This window comes from Oncorhynchus gorbuscha, linkage group LG03 (assembly GCF_021184085.1).
Source record: "Oncorhynchus gorbuscha isolate QuinsamMale2020 ecotype Even-year linkage group LG03, OgorEven_v1.0, whole genome shotgun sequence".
In the NCBI taxonomy this organism is placed as follows: Eukaryota; Metazoa; Chordata; class Actinopteri; order Salmoniformes; family Salmonidae; genus Oncorhynchus; species Oncorhynchus gorbuscha.
In genome coordinates, this window is record NC_060175.1 from 81,945,966 (window position 1) to 81,961,724 (window position 15,759).

At 42.3% G+C, this 15,759-nt stretch overlaps 2 protein-coding genes across 3 annotated transcripts; both read left to right on the forward strand.

Annotated features, from left to right (window-relative positions):
• The first annotated feature begins 1,208 nt into the window (after positions 1 to 1,208).
• On the forward strand, positions 1,209 to 9,044 carry LOC124032042 (serine/threonine-protein phosphatase 4 regulatory subunit 2-A-like). 2 transcript variants are annotated; one of them, XM_046344038.1, is made up of 9 exons: positions 1,209 to 1,464; positions 1,874 to 1,983; positions 2,264 to 2,434; positions 2,579 to 2,672; positions 2,889 to 2,926; positions 4,668 to 4,742; positions 5,060 to 5,200; positions 5,336 to 5,601; positions 5,751 to 9,044. In XM_046344038.1, the coding sequence occupies exons 2-9, from the start codon at positions 1,886 to 1,888 to the stop codon at positions 6,080 to 6,082; spliced, it is 1,215 nt and encodes a 404-aa protein (XP_046199994.1). In that variant the 5' UTR covers positions 1,209 to 1,464; positions 1,874 to 1,885; the 3' UTR covers positions 6,083 to 9,044. The 2 variants fall into 2 exon arrangements, with proteins under 2 accessions (XP_046199994.1, XP_046199993.1); XM_046344037.1 differs by having other exon boundaries at positions 1,211 to 1,464; positions 1,902 to 1,983.
• Positions 9,045 to 12,006: 2,962 nt separating this feature from the next.
• Positions 12,007 to 13,118, forward strand: LOC124017689 (guanylyl cyclase-activating protein 2-like; the record flags this gene model as incomplete). The annotated part of the gene is made up of 5 exons (XM_046332961.1): positions 12,007 to 12,024; positions 12,183 to 12,249; positions 12,419 to 12,501; positions 12,606 to 12,720; positions 12,976 to 13,118. Coding segments are annotated over 5 exons (426 nt in total), but the record flags the coding sequence as incomplete, so codon positions are not given.
• Positions 13,119 to 15,759: the final 2,641 nt, after the last annotated feature.

Below are 15,759 nucleotides of genomic sequence, written 5' to 3' on the forward strand. Positions count from 1 at the left end.
TTTGTGGAGCGATGGGTAACGATGCTTCGTGGGTGACTGTTGTTGATGTGTGCAGAAGGTCCCTGGTTCGCGCCCGGGTATGGGCGAGGGGACGGACGTAAAGTTGGACTGTTACATTGATGCTGTTGACCCGGATTACTGGTTGCTGCGGAAAAAGGAGGAAGGTCAAAAGGGGGGTGAGTGTAACGGATGTGAAACGGCTAGCTTAGTTAGCGGTGTGCGCTAAATAGCGTTTCAATTGGTTACGTCACTTGCTCTGAGACCTTGAAGTAGTAGTTCCCCTTGCTCTGCAAGGGCCGCGGCTATTGTGGAGCGATGGGTAACGATGCTTCGTGGGTGACTGTTGTTGATGTGTGCAGAAGGTCCCTGGTTCGGGCGAGGGGACGGTTTAAAATTATACTGTTACACTAGCCTCTGTTATTATCTATGCATATAGTCACTTTAATAACTCTACCTACATAATTACATAAGTACATAATTACCTCGACACCGGTGCCCCCGCTCATTGACATATTGACTCTGTACCGGTACCCCCTGTATATAGCCCCACTTTTGTTATTTGCTGTTGCTCTTTAATGATTTGTTATTCTTGTCTCTTACTTCTTTTGTGGTATTTTCCTAAAACTGCATAAATGGTTAAGGGCTTGTAAGTAAGCATTTCACTGTAAAGTCTACACCTGTTGTATTCGGCGCATTTGACAATTTTCTGAAATGGTATTTTATTTCATTGGAGAGGATGGGAGTGGTGGTAGTGAGGAGAGAGGGGGTAGATATTCAGGTCCCACTGGTCCACAGGGAAGATAAGTTCTTGATCCGGGCAAAATGCCTCGATCTTTAGCAAAAAGGGAGTGGGATGCTAGTAGTAAGGGGAGGCAATCCCTTACAAAAAATGTGCAGTCAGCGTGCAGTATAACTGCAGTACACTGTAGTATAACTGTAGTTAAAATGCAGTATAACTGCAGTATGCTAATAATACTGTGTCCAAAAGAACACCATTATTTTTACTGCAGTAACTTTGAAGTGTAACTGCTATTACAGTGCAGTATAACTGCAGTACATTGCAGTACATTTGGGTGTTTAGGGCTCTATTTCACTTTCTTAGAGGAACAGGACTATCGAATATAATTGAATGTGGGTAGGCTGTGACTGGCCTCACACTCCAGTTCAGTAGGTGGCGGGGAACGCACCTTAAAAGTTGGATGCGATCCGTCAAACCAATCCCAAAGAAGAAGGCCGGTTTGCCAGACATACTCTGACTGGACATGCCCAGTTGTGTGGGTAGCTAACGTTAGCTAGCAAGTGTGAATCAAACGGCGCCATAAACTCACTGGGATGCATTGTTGCTAGCTAGCGGTAGCTAGCTTTTTCTGATTTCCTGTCGCTGGTGTGTAGGGGACTTCGGTTGCCATAAAATAGCTTACGTTACAACCATGGAAATCGACACAATTTTGGAGGGTTTTACGGGTAAGTCAACACGCGTTTACTGATTTTCCGTATATGTACATGCTTAACTAGCTACATTTGAATTTACAAGTGTAACGTTAAGTAGCTGCATATATTATACTCGTTGGACGGCTAACTTGGCTAGCTAGCTTGTTGTTAGCTAGCTAACTCGCGCTAGGCCTATTTTATTTAGATAACGTTACTGTACTTGAATAATTCAAAACGTATGTGAATAGGTGTATTGTGTTGAAGCTATTTTACCCACATTGTAGTTACATAGTTATCCGGTCGCTGTAACCTAGTTTGTTGGCCATGGATGGTTAATTAGTTTTCTAGCTAGGTACTGTTAGATCGCTAACGCTGTGGTTGCCGTGCAGTTAATTAATGGTGCCTGCAAACGTTACCCAACACTGCACATAACTTGAAATAGTTTCCTATTTTCATGCATCTACGTTCAGACTTCGAGAAGAAAGGGAAGAAAGATGCCTGCCCTGCCCTGGATCAATTTCTGTGTCATGTCGCCAAAACGGGAGAAACGATGTGAGTGTCTGATAAATGATCCCAACGGTGCCAGCCACTTTTCTAATGAGAAGACAATGTGTCAATACAGGATGTAAATAAAACTACTGGTAAATTACAACTCGTGGATAGTCATATTCCAGAAATCTCGATATGCTACCAAATCCAACGTTGTTTGAGGAGACATGATTGTGTGGTCCCAAGACTGGTAGTTATCACAGCATCAAGGCTGCATCTCTGTTGGATAGGTTACAAGGTGTCTGATCTAGAGAGGATAACTTTTTGGTCTCATCTTTTCCAGGATTTCATGGTCACAGTTCAAAAGTTATTTCCTGTTTAAACTTGAGAAGGTAATGGATGACTTCAGAGCCTCGACACCAGACCAGCGAGGGCCAGCCAATCCTAATGTGGAGTACATTCCATTTGAAGAGATGAAGGAGAGGATTCTCAAAATCGTAGAAGGATACAACGGGTGCGTATCCTCTACTAACCAGTGCTGAAACGTCTAATAAAATGACCCTTTTCCTTGTTTTTACCAGTAGGTCTTTGTGTAGCCCTATAGTATACAGCCACGGTGAGGAAAGTAGACCTTCTTGACAAATCCATATTTTTCTAGGATTCCGTTCACCATCCAGCGTCTGTGTGAGTTACTGACTGAGCCAAAGAGGAACTACACAGGAACAGACAAGTTCCTCAGGGGAGTGGAGAAGGTAAGTATCATCACTTCTACTGACATCATTACTTGTAATGGGTGTTTGAATGAGGGTATTAAGCCTAGTAAGAATACCTATGTCACATATACATGTCCTTGTGTTGAGTAATGTATTCTCGCATGGCCCAGTTGAATTTTTTTATAAACAAGTTAGAATTGCTTGTATTAATATACAATATAAATGCTTGGGATTGATGGTGTTTATGTTTTGCAGAATGTGATGGTGGTCAGCTGTGTGTGTCCTACGTCAGAGTAAGTATTATGTCATGTTTCTCTACCTACCCCTTTAGCTTATACCTACGTTTTTTAAAATATTTTTTATATAGCAAAACATACTTAAAAGGTGCTAATGTACACAGGATTTTTTTGCATTGTAATTACAGAAAATATCGGTGGAATGATAGTGTTTCAAAGTATTACAGTGTTGCATTTTGATTCACTGTGATATTCACTTGTTGATTTCTTCCGCCAGTGCGGCATCTTTTGTCAAACTGGGAAAGCTGTTCAGACTTTGGCTGTGTTATCTAGTGGAAATTGCTAATTTTCTGGTTGCTAAAATTCTACAGTGTTCACTCAATTACCAATTATGTGAGAAAACAAGCACTCAATATTGTAGGGAATCATTGTACCATCTAAATTGCTGTGAAACGTATTTTCAGCAACAACGAAAATCATATTTACAGCTGTTTGAAGCTGGTGGACCAAAAAACTAAAGTAACTTTTTTTGTTTTGGTTCACCCTCTTCAAACCGCTGAAAATAAGAATTTTGTTTTTATTGATTTAGATGGTACAATGATTCCCTACAATATTGTGCTTGTTTTCTCACAGAAATTGAGCGAATGTAACATTTACATTTAAGTCATTTAGCAGACGCTCTTATCCAGAGCGACTTACAAATTGGTGCATTCACCTTATGACATCCAGTAGAACAGTCACTTTACAATAGTGCATCTAAATCTTAAAGGGGGGGGGTGAGAAGGATTACTTATCCTATCCTAGGTATTCCTTAAAGAGGTGGGGTTTCAGGTGTCTCCGGAAGGTGGTGATTGACTCCGCTGTCCTGGCGTCGTGAGGGAGTTTGTTCCACCATTGGGGGGCCAGAGCAGCGAACAGTTTTGACTGGGCTGAGCGGGAACTGTACTTCCTCAGTGGTAGGGAGGCGAGCAGGCCAGAGGTGGATGAACGCAGTGCCCTTGTTTGGGTGTAGGGCCTGATCAGTACCTCCAGGCTCTGATGAGGTGCCGTTCCCCTCACAGCTCCGTAGGCAAGCACCATGGTCTTGTAGCGGATGCGAGCTTCAACTGGAAGCCAGTGGAGAGAGCGGAGGAGCGGGGTGACGTGAGAGAACTTGGGAAGGTTGAACACCAGACGGGCTGCGGCGTTCTGGATGAGTTGTAGGGGTTTAATGGCACAGGCAGGGAGCCCAGCCAACAGCGAGTTGCAGTAATCCAGACGGGAGATGACAAGTGCCTGGATTAGGACCTGCTTCCGTCCCTCTCCTCGCCCCTACCTTGGCTCGAACCAGGGACCCCCTGCACACATCAACAACAGTCACTCTTGAAGCAACGTTTACCCAGTGCTCCACAAAAGCCCAGGGAAACAACTACTTCAAGGTCTCAGAGCGAGTGACGTCACTGATTGAAACGCTATTAGCGCGCACCCCGCTAACTAGCTAGCCATTTCACACGTTTACAAGAACAGTGTAGAATTTTAGCAACCAAGAAATTACTTTCCACTAGATAACACAGCCACAAAGTCAGAACAGCTATCCTATCCCAGATGCCGCACCGGCAGGCAAAATCAATAGGCGAATATCATAGCCAATCACAACACTGTGGGTAAGCAATACTGTGAAACACTATCCTTCCACCATTAGCGCCAGATATATTATGGCAATGTACTGAAATTACAATGCAAAAAGAAAATGCTATGTATAGCACTTTAAAGCTAACAATCATTTGGATTTGTTGACTTGCTGTGCCTCTTTTTAAAGGAAAAATGGGGCAACCAGTGTAAATAGAATGAATGGAGTGATGTTCCCTGGCAATACCGCTATTTATTCAGAAAGGTGAGAGATACCTACTTGTCAATGGTTAACTTTCAGTTATGCTATTAAAAAAAATAAAAACATAAAAAAGGGACAAGGAACCAAAATTAAACCCAGCAGTCTTTCTTTCCAGGGATCCCTGAACATAGGGGGAGAAGGTTTACTAATTTACTCATACCAAATATGATTGTCAGACAGTGGGTGGCACTGTAGTGTTGCTTGAATTAATCTCCTTGTTATTAATTAAATGAAATTGCAACATGGATTCAGTTGCAACAACATTTGATTGCATGAAAGTATTAGATGATGCAGAGATTTATTTCCTCTCCTTACGGTAGGAATGTAAATGGACCAGGCACCCCAAGGCCACTGAACAGACCAAAGCTATCACTATCCACCTCTCTGGCTACAAACGGTCTCCCTGACAGCACAGACGATAAGGAGCCACTCACAGAACAAGAGGAGGAGCATGTTGTCAGGTAAATAGCATTGTGTGAAAAGCCAGGTGACTGTCAGCAGAAATATAATACACTGATACCACATGTAAATGTTTTATAAGATGTATGTGTATATATATAATTGGAGCAACTGGTTCTGATGTTTTGACCCTTTAGTGATTCCTCGGTATCGGAAAGTGATGCCACACAGAGCAGTCCGATGAAGACCAAGCATCCGGAAGAGGATGCAACGGAGGCAGAGAGCCACGAAGTCAAGAGGCTGAAGTTTGACAAAGACATGGATGAAGAGGAGGATGAGGTAGACAAGGTGATGTCATGTCCTGCACCTGCCCAAAGTTCATCAGACATGCCAGAATCGTCAACAGATGTTGTTGAGGAAGAAAAAGATAAGTCTGCTGATATGCTCACCACAGACGATCATGGTATGTATTTTGTACAATGGGGAATTTTCAAATCACATTACGTGATTTGTGAAAGGGAAAATGACATGAATCTAAAAATAACATTGTTAAAATGGATTGATTTATGGAAGGATGTAATGGTATTATTGTTCTTGCCTTCTGTCCCCCAGAGCCCTCCAGTACTCAGACAGAAGATCCCTTTGATGACGAGGAAGAGACATCAGAGAGGGAGGCTGAGTATGGCCCCACCCACAGACGAAAGAGTGACAACACCATGGACCAGTCAGAGGAGCAGCTTGCTCAGTCAGGGAATGATCTGAGTTTAGAGGAACAGGAGGAAGGCGATTGCAGTGACCCAGTAAGTAGCAGCAGTAGCAGCAATGGGGAGGGAGCACCCAGTGAAGAGCCTATCCCCTCTGCCTCTCCCAGCAGTACAGCTGAGTCGTTGGCAGAGGGGCGCTGCTGCAGAAAACTGTTCGGAAAGCTCAGAGACTGCAGATGAGCCCATGGAACAGGACTAACCTGAGGCCGAGCCCCCCCCCCCCCCAACATTACTTTACACTGTATATTGACACTGTACCAAACCCAGGAGATCTCTGTACCACTATGGACCTGTAATCTCCCAGCACAGGGAGGCTTTTTGTGTGAGGCCTCTGGGATTTTCACCCTCCGGTCTCTTCACGCCTTGTAAGACCCACCCACCTCCTGACGGCCACGCATCAGTCCGTTTTTAAAAACTGGAACTTATCATTTAAAGTTCCCCTCCGGCTAGATTTTTTAAAAGCCTGTGGCATTCAAAAAAATGACTCGGCTGTACTTTTTTTTAATCACCTTGATAGTTTTTATTTCTCTCATGGATCACTGTCATTTTAATATTTACTGCTATTTTAGACACCAGTTCTAAAGCTGCTTGGTTAACATTGTCATAAGGAATGAATCGGCCACTTCTGTGTGTTTGTTGTGATCTCAATCTGTGGTGAAAGTATCATGTTGGCCGGCCCAGTTAGGGTCTCCTCTGGATATGTGGGATGCCTTGGGTTTTCCCTTGGTAAAGCTACCGTTCACATCTATGTTTAAATTTCTAGTGTAGTTGTCCATACTTTGGAATGTAAAGTATGAAGGATTGTCCATGACACACATCTGTTCCATAAAACCACTGGAAGCCCTTGCCCTGCAAGTTTTGGTAATCTTGCAAAGTAAACATACCGAAACCATGGATTGCAACCAATCCTCATGTACTATTGCACTCTGATTGAACAAAACAGTGCTTTCAGAAAGTATTCATACCCCTCGGCTTATTCCAACAACAACAAAAATGACAGCTTGAATTTAAAATAGCTTAAATGTTAACACACAATAACCCAGAATGAAAACACATTTTTAGAAGTCTTTGCAAATTTATTGAAAATGAAATAAATATCTAACATAAAGGTATACACACCCCTTTGTTATGTCACACCAAACTGAGCTCAGGAGTAGCCAACTTCCTTTGATCATCCTTGAGCTGTCACTACAACTTGATTGGAGTCCACCTGTGGCTGATTAATTTGTTTGGACATGATTTAGAAAAACACCTGTCTATACACAGTTGACAGTTCATGTCAAAGCAGAAACTATTAACATGAAGTCCAAGGAACTGTCTGTAGAGTGCCGAGACACGATTGTGATGAGGCATATATCTGGGGGAAGGGTATAAAACAATTTTAGATTTTTTGCGAGCACAGTGGTCTCTATCATTGGGACATTGAAAAAATATAGAATTGCCTAGCTCTAGCTAGCTGTCCGACCAAGGCAAGGAAGACCTTTGGTAAGGGAGGTGACCAAGAACCCAATGACTATTCTGACAGAACTAGAGTTCCTTGGTTGAGATGGGAGAACCTGCCAGGAGGTTTTGATTTTTTAAAAACCTTTATTTAACTAGGCAAGTCAGTTAAGAACAAATTCTTATTTTCAATGACGGCCTAGGAACAGTGGGTTAACTGCCTGTTCAGGGGCAGAACGACAGATTTATACTTTGTCAGCTCAGGGATTAGAACTTGCAACCTTCCGGTTACTAGTCCAACACCAAACCACTAGGCTATCCTGCTGTTCTCAGAAGCCAGAAGTCTTTGCGCACTTCACCAATCTGAGCTTTATGGGAGAGTGGCCAGACGGAAGCCGCTCCTAACAAAAAGGGACATGATGGAAGGCCTGGAGTTTGCAAAAAGGCATATGAAAGATGGAGCATAAGGCAAAAGATTCTGTTGTCTGATGAGAAACAAATTGGCCTGAATTCAAAGCGCTATGTCTAGAGAGAAACAGGCTAAGCTAATCACCCATCTAACACCATCCCTACTGTATAGCGGTGGTGGCAGCATCTTGCTATAGGGATGCTTTTCAGTGGCAGGGATTGAGAGACTGGTAAGGATACCGCGAACAATGAATGGTGTCAAATCCCTGATGAGAACCTGCTTCAGAGTGCAAACGACCTTGGACTGGGGTGAAGATTTACATTCCAACAGGACAATGACCCCAAGCATATAGCCAAAGCAATGCTGGAATGACTTCAGAACAAGAGTTTGAAAGTCCTTGAGTGGCTCAACCAAAGCCCATTGAAAGACTTGAAGATTGCTGTTCACCGCCACATTCCATTTACTTTAACAGAGCTTGAGAAAATCTGCAGGGAAGAATGGGAGGAAATCCCCAAATCCAGATGTGCAAAGCTGATGCAGACGTACCCAAGACAACACAAAGCTGTAATCGCCACCAAAGGTGTTTTTGACTCGGGTGTGAATACTTATGGAAATTATATGTATTTATGATTCAATACATTTGCAAAAATAAATGTTTTCACTTTGACATTATGGGGTATTTTGTGTAGGAAAATTGATTTTGGGCTTTAACCCAACAAATTGTGGAATAGGTTGAGGGGAATGAATACTTTCTGACAGCACTGTATAGCTGTGAACACATTGCTCTAAACATTCCAGGAGCACTCTCATCGTTCTCTACCTTCTCACCTGTTGCTAAGTCTTCCAAAACATCAGAAGACAATAATATTGGCAATTTCCTGATTTCTGTCTGACAGTAATTGAGTAAATGCTTTTTGTTTGTTGACCACAGTTACTGTCAGTTTTTGTGTCCGATTTACTCAAATGGTAAGAAAACATGGTTTACTTTAGTTCTCACAATCTTTTCAATTTAATAAAATTACATTTGTCAAATTGAAATGTCAATATCAGCACTAAATGTCATTGATCACAAGAATCTTGTTTGATTTTATTTTGAGAGTTTACTGGCTGCCATATCTTTACCAGTGTCTGCAACTGTCTTTTTATATATTAGGATAAACATTTCTGTAAAGTAGATTTTGTAGATTGTAATATGTGTTCACTGCCTTTGTGAAACCGATTGACATCTCTGTAAATTGAATGATTGGCTTTCAGCACAGTATTCATATGAAGCAATAAATGCTAACATTTTAAGTGTGGGGTTTGCTTAATTTGTATCAGTACGTTTTTCAAGTAAATTTTGCCAACTGAATACATCCTTTGAATATATTATGTCCTTATCTGTACATTTTCAGAGAAAGTTATGAGAGTATCTCCAGATGGCCTTGACACTCAGGCTAATGATACTTATCTGTGTCCCTATGAAACACCTACTCAGCAGATTACATGAGCCAAGATGTGCTCTACTGGGGTGTTCAGTCAACACACTGGGAATATCTCAATTGCATATTCCTCGCGTCCTCAAAATCCAATGGCGGAGATCAGAGGGGAGGGACCTCTGGCTTTCTGATCCGATTGGTTTTGAGAAGGAGCTGAAGAGAGAGGACACAAGGAGTATGCAATTGAGATCTTCACACTGTTCAACTATAGGAAACAAGGACAGTCAGTCCCACAAGTGTGTTTTTCCAACCTCTGCAACCTGTCTCTTTAGTGTATCTAAATTTGATAAATGTTTCTCATGTAACACGGGGTATTTGGAGACACAGTCAACTGGTAAAATGTTAGGCCTACTACTGAGCCATGGACTACAATAAATGTTTATCATAAGTTGATGTATTTATGACTTATAATATGCTGCAACAGAGACAATGTATATTCTGTCACACAGGTTATCAAGGAAGGTCCTAAGAAATAGCATCACCTTAAAGAGGGATTACCAAATGCCTGGCTTTTATGAGTCATCAGATTTGCAAACAAAAAGGAGGATCCCATGTAAGGGACATTGTGTAACTAACCTTTGGCAAGACATGGACTTCATATTTCACCATGGGAATATACTGGGTCCTGCCTGTATATGGCTCAATGTAATTCTCTGTAGAGATGACATGGGACAGTTTCCTGGACCCTGATTAAACCTAGTCCTGGATGGATGAAAAAATATTTTTCATAGTTTCCATTGAAAGTGCATTTTAGTCCAGGACTAAACTGGGTCTGGGTCTGAGAAACTGGCCTTGTACCTTTTCTACAATGACTTGTATGCTGATTTCAATTTCCTCATGTCACACTATTACCATGATCAAAGAAAAATGTCAAGTCAAGGGCTCTTCCTTTTAGGTTTAGTAGTCTAAATTAGCAGTTCAGTTAGCAGTTTAACATCTTTATACCTACTATTTTGTTCACCGCCTGCCTGTCTGTTGCAGGAGTTCTAGCAGGTTCACTTGCCTTGGACTGACTGGACTTCTTACACTGATGATGGGGCAATAGAAGATGGACAATAGCAAATCTTCTCAAGAACTCACTATGAACTAATTGATCCAGACAGTAGGCATATATTCCTAATCCCTTGTGTCATGTGATCTACATCAGTCCTTGCCCAGTCTCTACCATCAGTGGAGAATTGTCAGACAAGGGGTAATATAGTAACTCACTGTTTCTGTCCGCAGTGTTTTTGTTTATGTGTGGTACCTTTATGGAAATATATATATATTTTCAGTAATAGTACAGACACAGTGGACTGATTAAAAAGTTGCAGTTGTGATGGAAATTAATAGTTGGAAGAGCAAAATCATTTGTGGAATGTCCAAAGAGTAGAGCTACACCCCTGACTGAGACAACTTTCAACCATGAGAGACAACTTCTTCAACTAAGGAGTCCAATCAAACATGAGCGACAACACCTTCAACTAAAGAGGCTCATCACAGTATTTGAGAACTATTTCCGTGATACCATATCACCTCCACCCTACCTGACACCCTAGACCCACTCCAATTTGCTTACCGCCCCAATAGGTCCACAGACGACGCAATCGCAACCACACTGCCCTAACCCATCTGGACAAGAGGAATTTAACACCATAGTACCCTCCAAACTCATCATCAAGCTTGAGACCCTGGGTCTCGACCCCACCCTGTGCAACTGGATACTGGATTTCCTGACGGGCCGCCCCCAGGTGGTGAGGGTAGGTAACATCTCCACCCCGCTGATCCTCAACACTGGGGCCCCACAAGGGTGCGTTCTGAGCCCTCTCCTGTACTCCCTGTTCACCCACGACTGCGTGGCCATACACGCCTCCAACTCAATCATCAAGTTTGCAGACGACACTACAGTGGTAGGCTTGATTACCAACAACGACGAGACGGCCTACAGGGAGGTGGTGAGGGCCCTCGGAGTGTGGTGTCAGGAAGATAAGCTCACACTCAACGTCAACAAAACAAAGGAGATGATCATGGACTTCAGCAGCGCCTATTCAACCTCAGGAGGCTGAAGAAATTTGGCTTGTCACCAAAAGCCCTCGCAAACTTTTACAGATGCACAATCGAGAGCATCCTGTCGGGCTGTATCACCGCCTGGTACGGCAACTGCTCCACCCACATACCGTAAGGCTCTCCAGAGGGTAGTGAGGTCTGCACAACGCCTCACCGGGGGCAAACTACCTGCCCTCCAGGACACCTACACCACCCAATGTCACGGGAAGGACTTAAAGATCATCAAGGACAACAACCACCCGAGCCACTGCCTGTTCACCCCGCTATCATCCAGAAGGCGAGGTCAGTACAGGTGCATCAAAGCAGGGACCGAAAGACTGAAAAACAGCTTCTATCTCAAGGCCATCAGACTGTTAAACAGCCATCACTAACATTGAGTGGCTGCTACCAACATACTGACCCAACTCCAGTCACTTTAATAATGAAAAAAATTGATGTAATAATGTATCACTAGCCACTTTAAACAATGCCACTTAATATGATGTTTACATACCCTACATTACTCATCTCATACGTATATACTGTACTCTATACCATCTACTGCATCTTGCCTATGCCGTTCTGTACCATCACTCATTCATATATTTTTATGTACATAGTCTTCATCCCTTTACACTTGTGTGTATAAGGTAGTTGTTGTGGAATTGTTAGGTTAGATTAGCACAAGCATTTTGCTAAACTCGCATTAACATCTGCTAACCATGTGTATGTGAAATACAATTTGATTTCGCACATTTGACAAGAACGGAGTGAGTAGCCTACAAATTACAGTCATCTGATGGGGGCCTTTGAGGGCCACAGTGTCCACATGTCCTTCAAGTGATAACTGTTGAACATCACTTTCTCTTCATTTCTGTATTTCTTGATGAGTATCATAAAACTATTTTATAATTTCTTTCCTTTGCAGGACAATACAATTGATTTTCTAGAGTATGTTGCAGCCTTGAACCTGGTCTTGAGGAGCAAGTTGGAACATAATATAATATAATAATAATATATGCTATTTAGCAGACGCTTTTATCCAAAGCGACTTACAGTCATGTGTGCATACATTCTATGTATGGGTGGTCCCGGGGATCGAACCCACTACCCTGGCTTTACAAGCGCCATGCTCTACCAACTGAGCTACAGAAGGACCACAACATAAACTGAAATGGAATTTCAAAATGTACGACAAAGATGGAAGTGGCTGCATTGACAAGACAGAGCTGCGGGAGATTGTAGAGGTAACAGACGTTCAAAGATTAGTGTAGGATTACATAAAATACAGTTATGATATCCCATACATTTATGGGATATCATTGCAAAATCTGCTTGTCTTCTCTCTCAGTCCATCTACAGACTGAAGAAAGCCTGCCATGGAGAATTGGATGCAGAGTGTAACCTCCTGACCCCAGATCAAGTGGTCAACAGAATATTTGAACTGGTTGATGAAAACAGAGATGGTGTGGATGCTTTCTTTACCCTCTTACTGTTCTCTGACAGCTTGATCTGTGGTTTTAATAATGTAATGATTTAGCAGGTTCTCACTGTGATGACATATCATTATTACTGTATGCAACATATTATTGTGTGTAACATTCTAAAATATTTGGAAAATTGGACCATTGGACAATGGGTGTTAGTAATGTTTTTCCCTCATTGTAAACAGTGTTTGGTTTCAGTAGTTAGTGAGTAATGCTAACTGTGTCTTCCCTCAGGGGAGTTGTCTCTGGATGAGTTCATCGACGGGGCCAGGAAGGACAAGTGGGTGATGAAGATGCTGCAGATGGACGTCAACCCTGGGGACTGGATCAGTGTACGCAAGAGCTCTGGAGCGAGCTCTGAAGCTGAACCTCTGTAATAAGTTTATAGATTTCTTTCAATCAAAATTTGAATCCATCTACCAGCAGCTTCAGCTATCCTGTGCCCTGCCCCTGTGCGCAGGTGGTGGCTGACACTACCACCATACCCATGGGGACTATGGACTCTTGTGCAGAGGGGGCAACCGTTGCTGTAATACCCTCTCTCCCCATAACCTGCACACCACACACCATCACTTGTTGCTTCTTTCATAGCTTTCTTTGTTTTCTCTTTTGAAATCCCTAATGTGTACATATCTGTGTGTTTCTGTTCCCACTGATGGTTATGTGTGTGTTCTACTGCCCATGATTTCATTTTGTATGTGCAGTGTAAAGTAAAAGTGACCAGTTTTCTCCATCTCTATATGGTTGATAGACAACATGCAGTGGCAGATCGTAAAGTTTATTTTTCAATTATGTTTTGATTGGGAAAAATATCAATGGTTAGAGCTGACAATGATATAGTATTCCGCTAGCAGACTTGGTTGTTACATACAGTATCTGGCACAATATTTGCATTTGTAGAACAACTCATTTTCAATTCAAATCAAATTTGATTTGTCACATACACATGGTTAGCAGATGTTAATGCGAGTGTAGCGAAATGCTTGTGCTTCTAGTTCCGACAATGCAGTAATAACCAACAAGTAATCTAACTAACAATTCCAAAACTACTGTCTTATACACACAAGTGTAGGGGGATAAAGAATATGTACATAAAGATATATGAATGAGTGATGGTACAGAGCGGCATAGGCAAGATACAGTAGATGGTATTGAGTGCAGTATATACATATGAGATGAGTATGTAAACAAAGTGGCATAGTTAAAGTGGCTAGTGATACATGTATTACATAAAGATGCAGTAGATGATATAGAGTACAGTATATACGTATACATATGAGATGAATAATGTAGCGTATGTAAACATTATATTAGGTAGCATTGTTTAAAGTGGCTAGTGATATATTTTACATCATTTCCCATCAATTCCCATTATTAAAGTGGCTGGAGTTGAGTCAGTGTGTTGTATATGTTGAACAGTAAATGTGTATGAAGATGTATAATAAACACACCAATGTTGACCTATTTTATGGAATGAAAGTCTATTATATAACCCTGAATAAATGCACTATCAATTTCAGAGTATATGAGGGTAGCTCGTGCATCACAATATCATAAATAACCTGACAATATGGAAATCATACTGCCCATCTTTGACAGTATTCACTTCATCACATTCCAGAATGGATGGTGGAGGTAGGTAATGGAGCAGGAGCAGAATCAACCTTCAGCTCCTCCTACCTCTAGGTACTTGTAGATATTAAATGATTGGATATGTTTAAGCAGCTTCACCTTGGGTAATGGCCGTAGGGGGCAGATAATTGCGGCAGGTAGAGCTTTATGAGTCGACGAGACATGGCGGCAAATTCAAGATACAAGAACCATTTGCTACTACAGCTGATGAAGGAGTGGAAAGTGCGTGGAGGTTTGTGGAAATGGACATCAAGGAAGAAGGAAAGGAGCTAAGTGTAGAGGGAAGCAGTGTGGTGAGGAAGATATAAGTCAAGTACAAAGAGAAAAAATGTAACCTGACAAGAGTGAGGATGAATTACCTGTGGTGCCATGTGCGGGTTTGAGCCTTTTTTTGAGAGAATGGATCCTTTCCTTCTTGTGGATCCATATGTGATGTCAGGTTGGGTGGAGAAGAGGTTGGGGACTGTTGAATCGGTGAAAGTAACTCGAAGTGGACTCGTGATGATATTTGTGTGTCTTCCGCCAAGAGGGAGCGGGCACTCTGCACCACGCACCTTGGGACAAGACCTGTGACATTCTTTGCTCCCTGGATCAGGGTGCCATTGAAAGGAGTGATAACTGGTGTGGTGTGAATGTTGAGAAGGATCAACTGAAATGGAAGATTCCCGGTGTTTGCGACGCACAGTGTTTGGTGCGACGTAGACCCGGTGGAGAGTGTGATTGTCGACACTGTCTTTACCCAACAAAGTCAGTTAGGATGTTTACAGTATTTTAGGTGTCAAACGTATGGTCATGTTGCAGCAGTGTGTAAGAGGGAGATTCCTAGATGTGAGAAGTGTGCAGGAGGGCATGAGACAAAGTAATGTGTGGTATGGGTGGGTAAAGCTGTGTGTATTAACTGTAGGGGTACCCATGTTGTTGGAGATCAGAAGTGTCCGGTGAGAGAAAGGCAGGTCGAGGTTGTCCGGGTCAGAGTAGTACAGAAGGTGTCATATGATGAGGCAGTTAAGAGAGTAGTAGAGGAAGATGGGTCCAGGGTGAGGGATCCTAAGACGACCCCTGTGAGTAGCCCGAGGCCAATAGAGAGTGATAGGAATAACATGTTCTTCAGTAAGGTTAGCTTCTTAGCATTATTAGCTATGGTTATCAACTGTACCGCAGAAATTTAATGTAAATCACATAAAATACATGTTGTGGTGGCAGCTGCAGAGAAGTACTTGGGTGTACAAAATGTTACTGCAAAAGAGTTACAGCACGATGTGTTGAACAATGCCCTCTCAGGCTGACGGCCGGGCATAAGATCAGATAGAGCCAAAGTAGTGGAATAGTGGTGAGGTTTTAATGGGTGTAGGGTTAGTTGGTAGGGCAATTTTTATTCGTTCTTAT

Coding starts and splice junctions, on each gene's coding strand:
- LOC124032042 (XM_046344037.1), top strand. CDS start 1,431: ATGGAAATCGACACAATTTTGGAGGGTTTTACGG. Junction 4,743..5,059: donor ACCGCTATTTATTCAGAAAG/GTGAGAGATACC, acceptor TCCTTACGGTAG/GAATGTAAATGGACCAGGCA. Junction 5,201..5,335: donor GAGGAGGAGCATGTTGTCAG/GTAAATAGCATT, acceptor TTGACCCTTTAG/TGATTCCTCGGTATCGGAAA.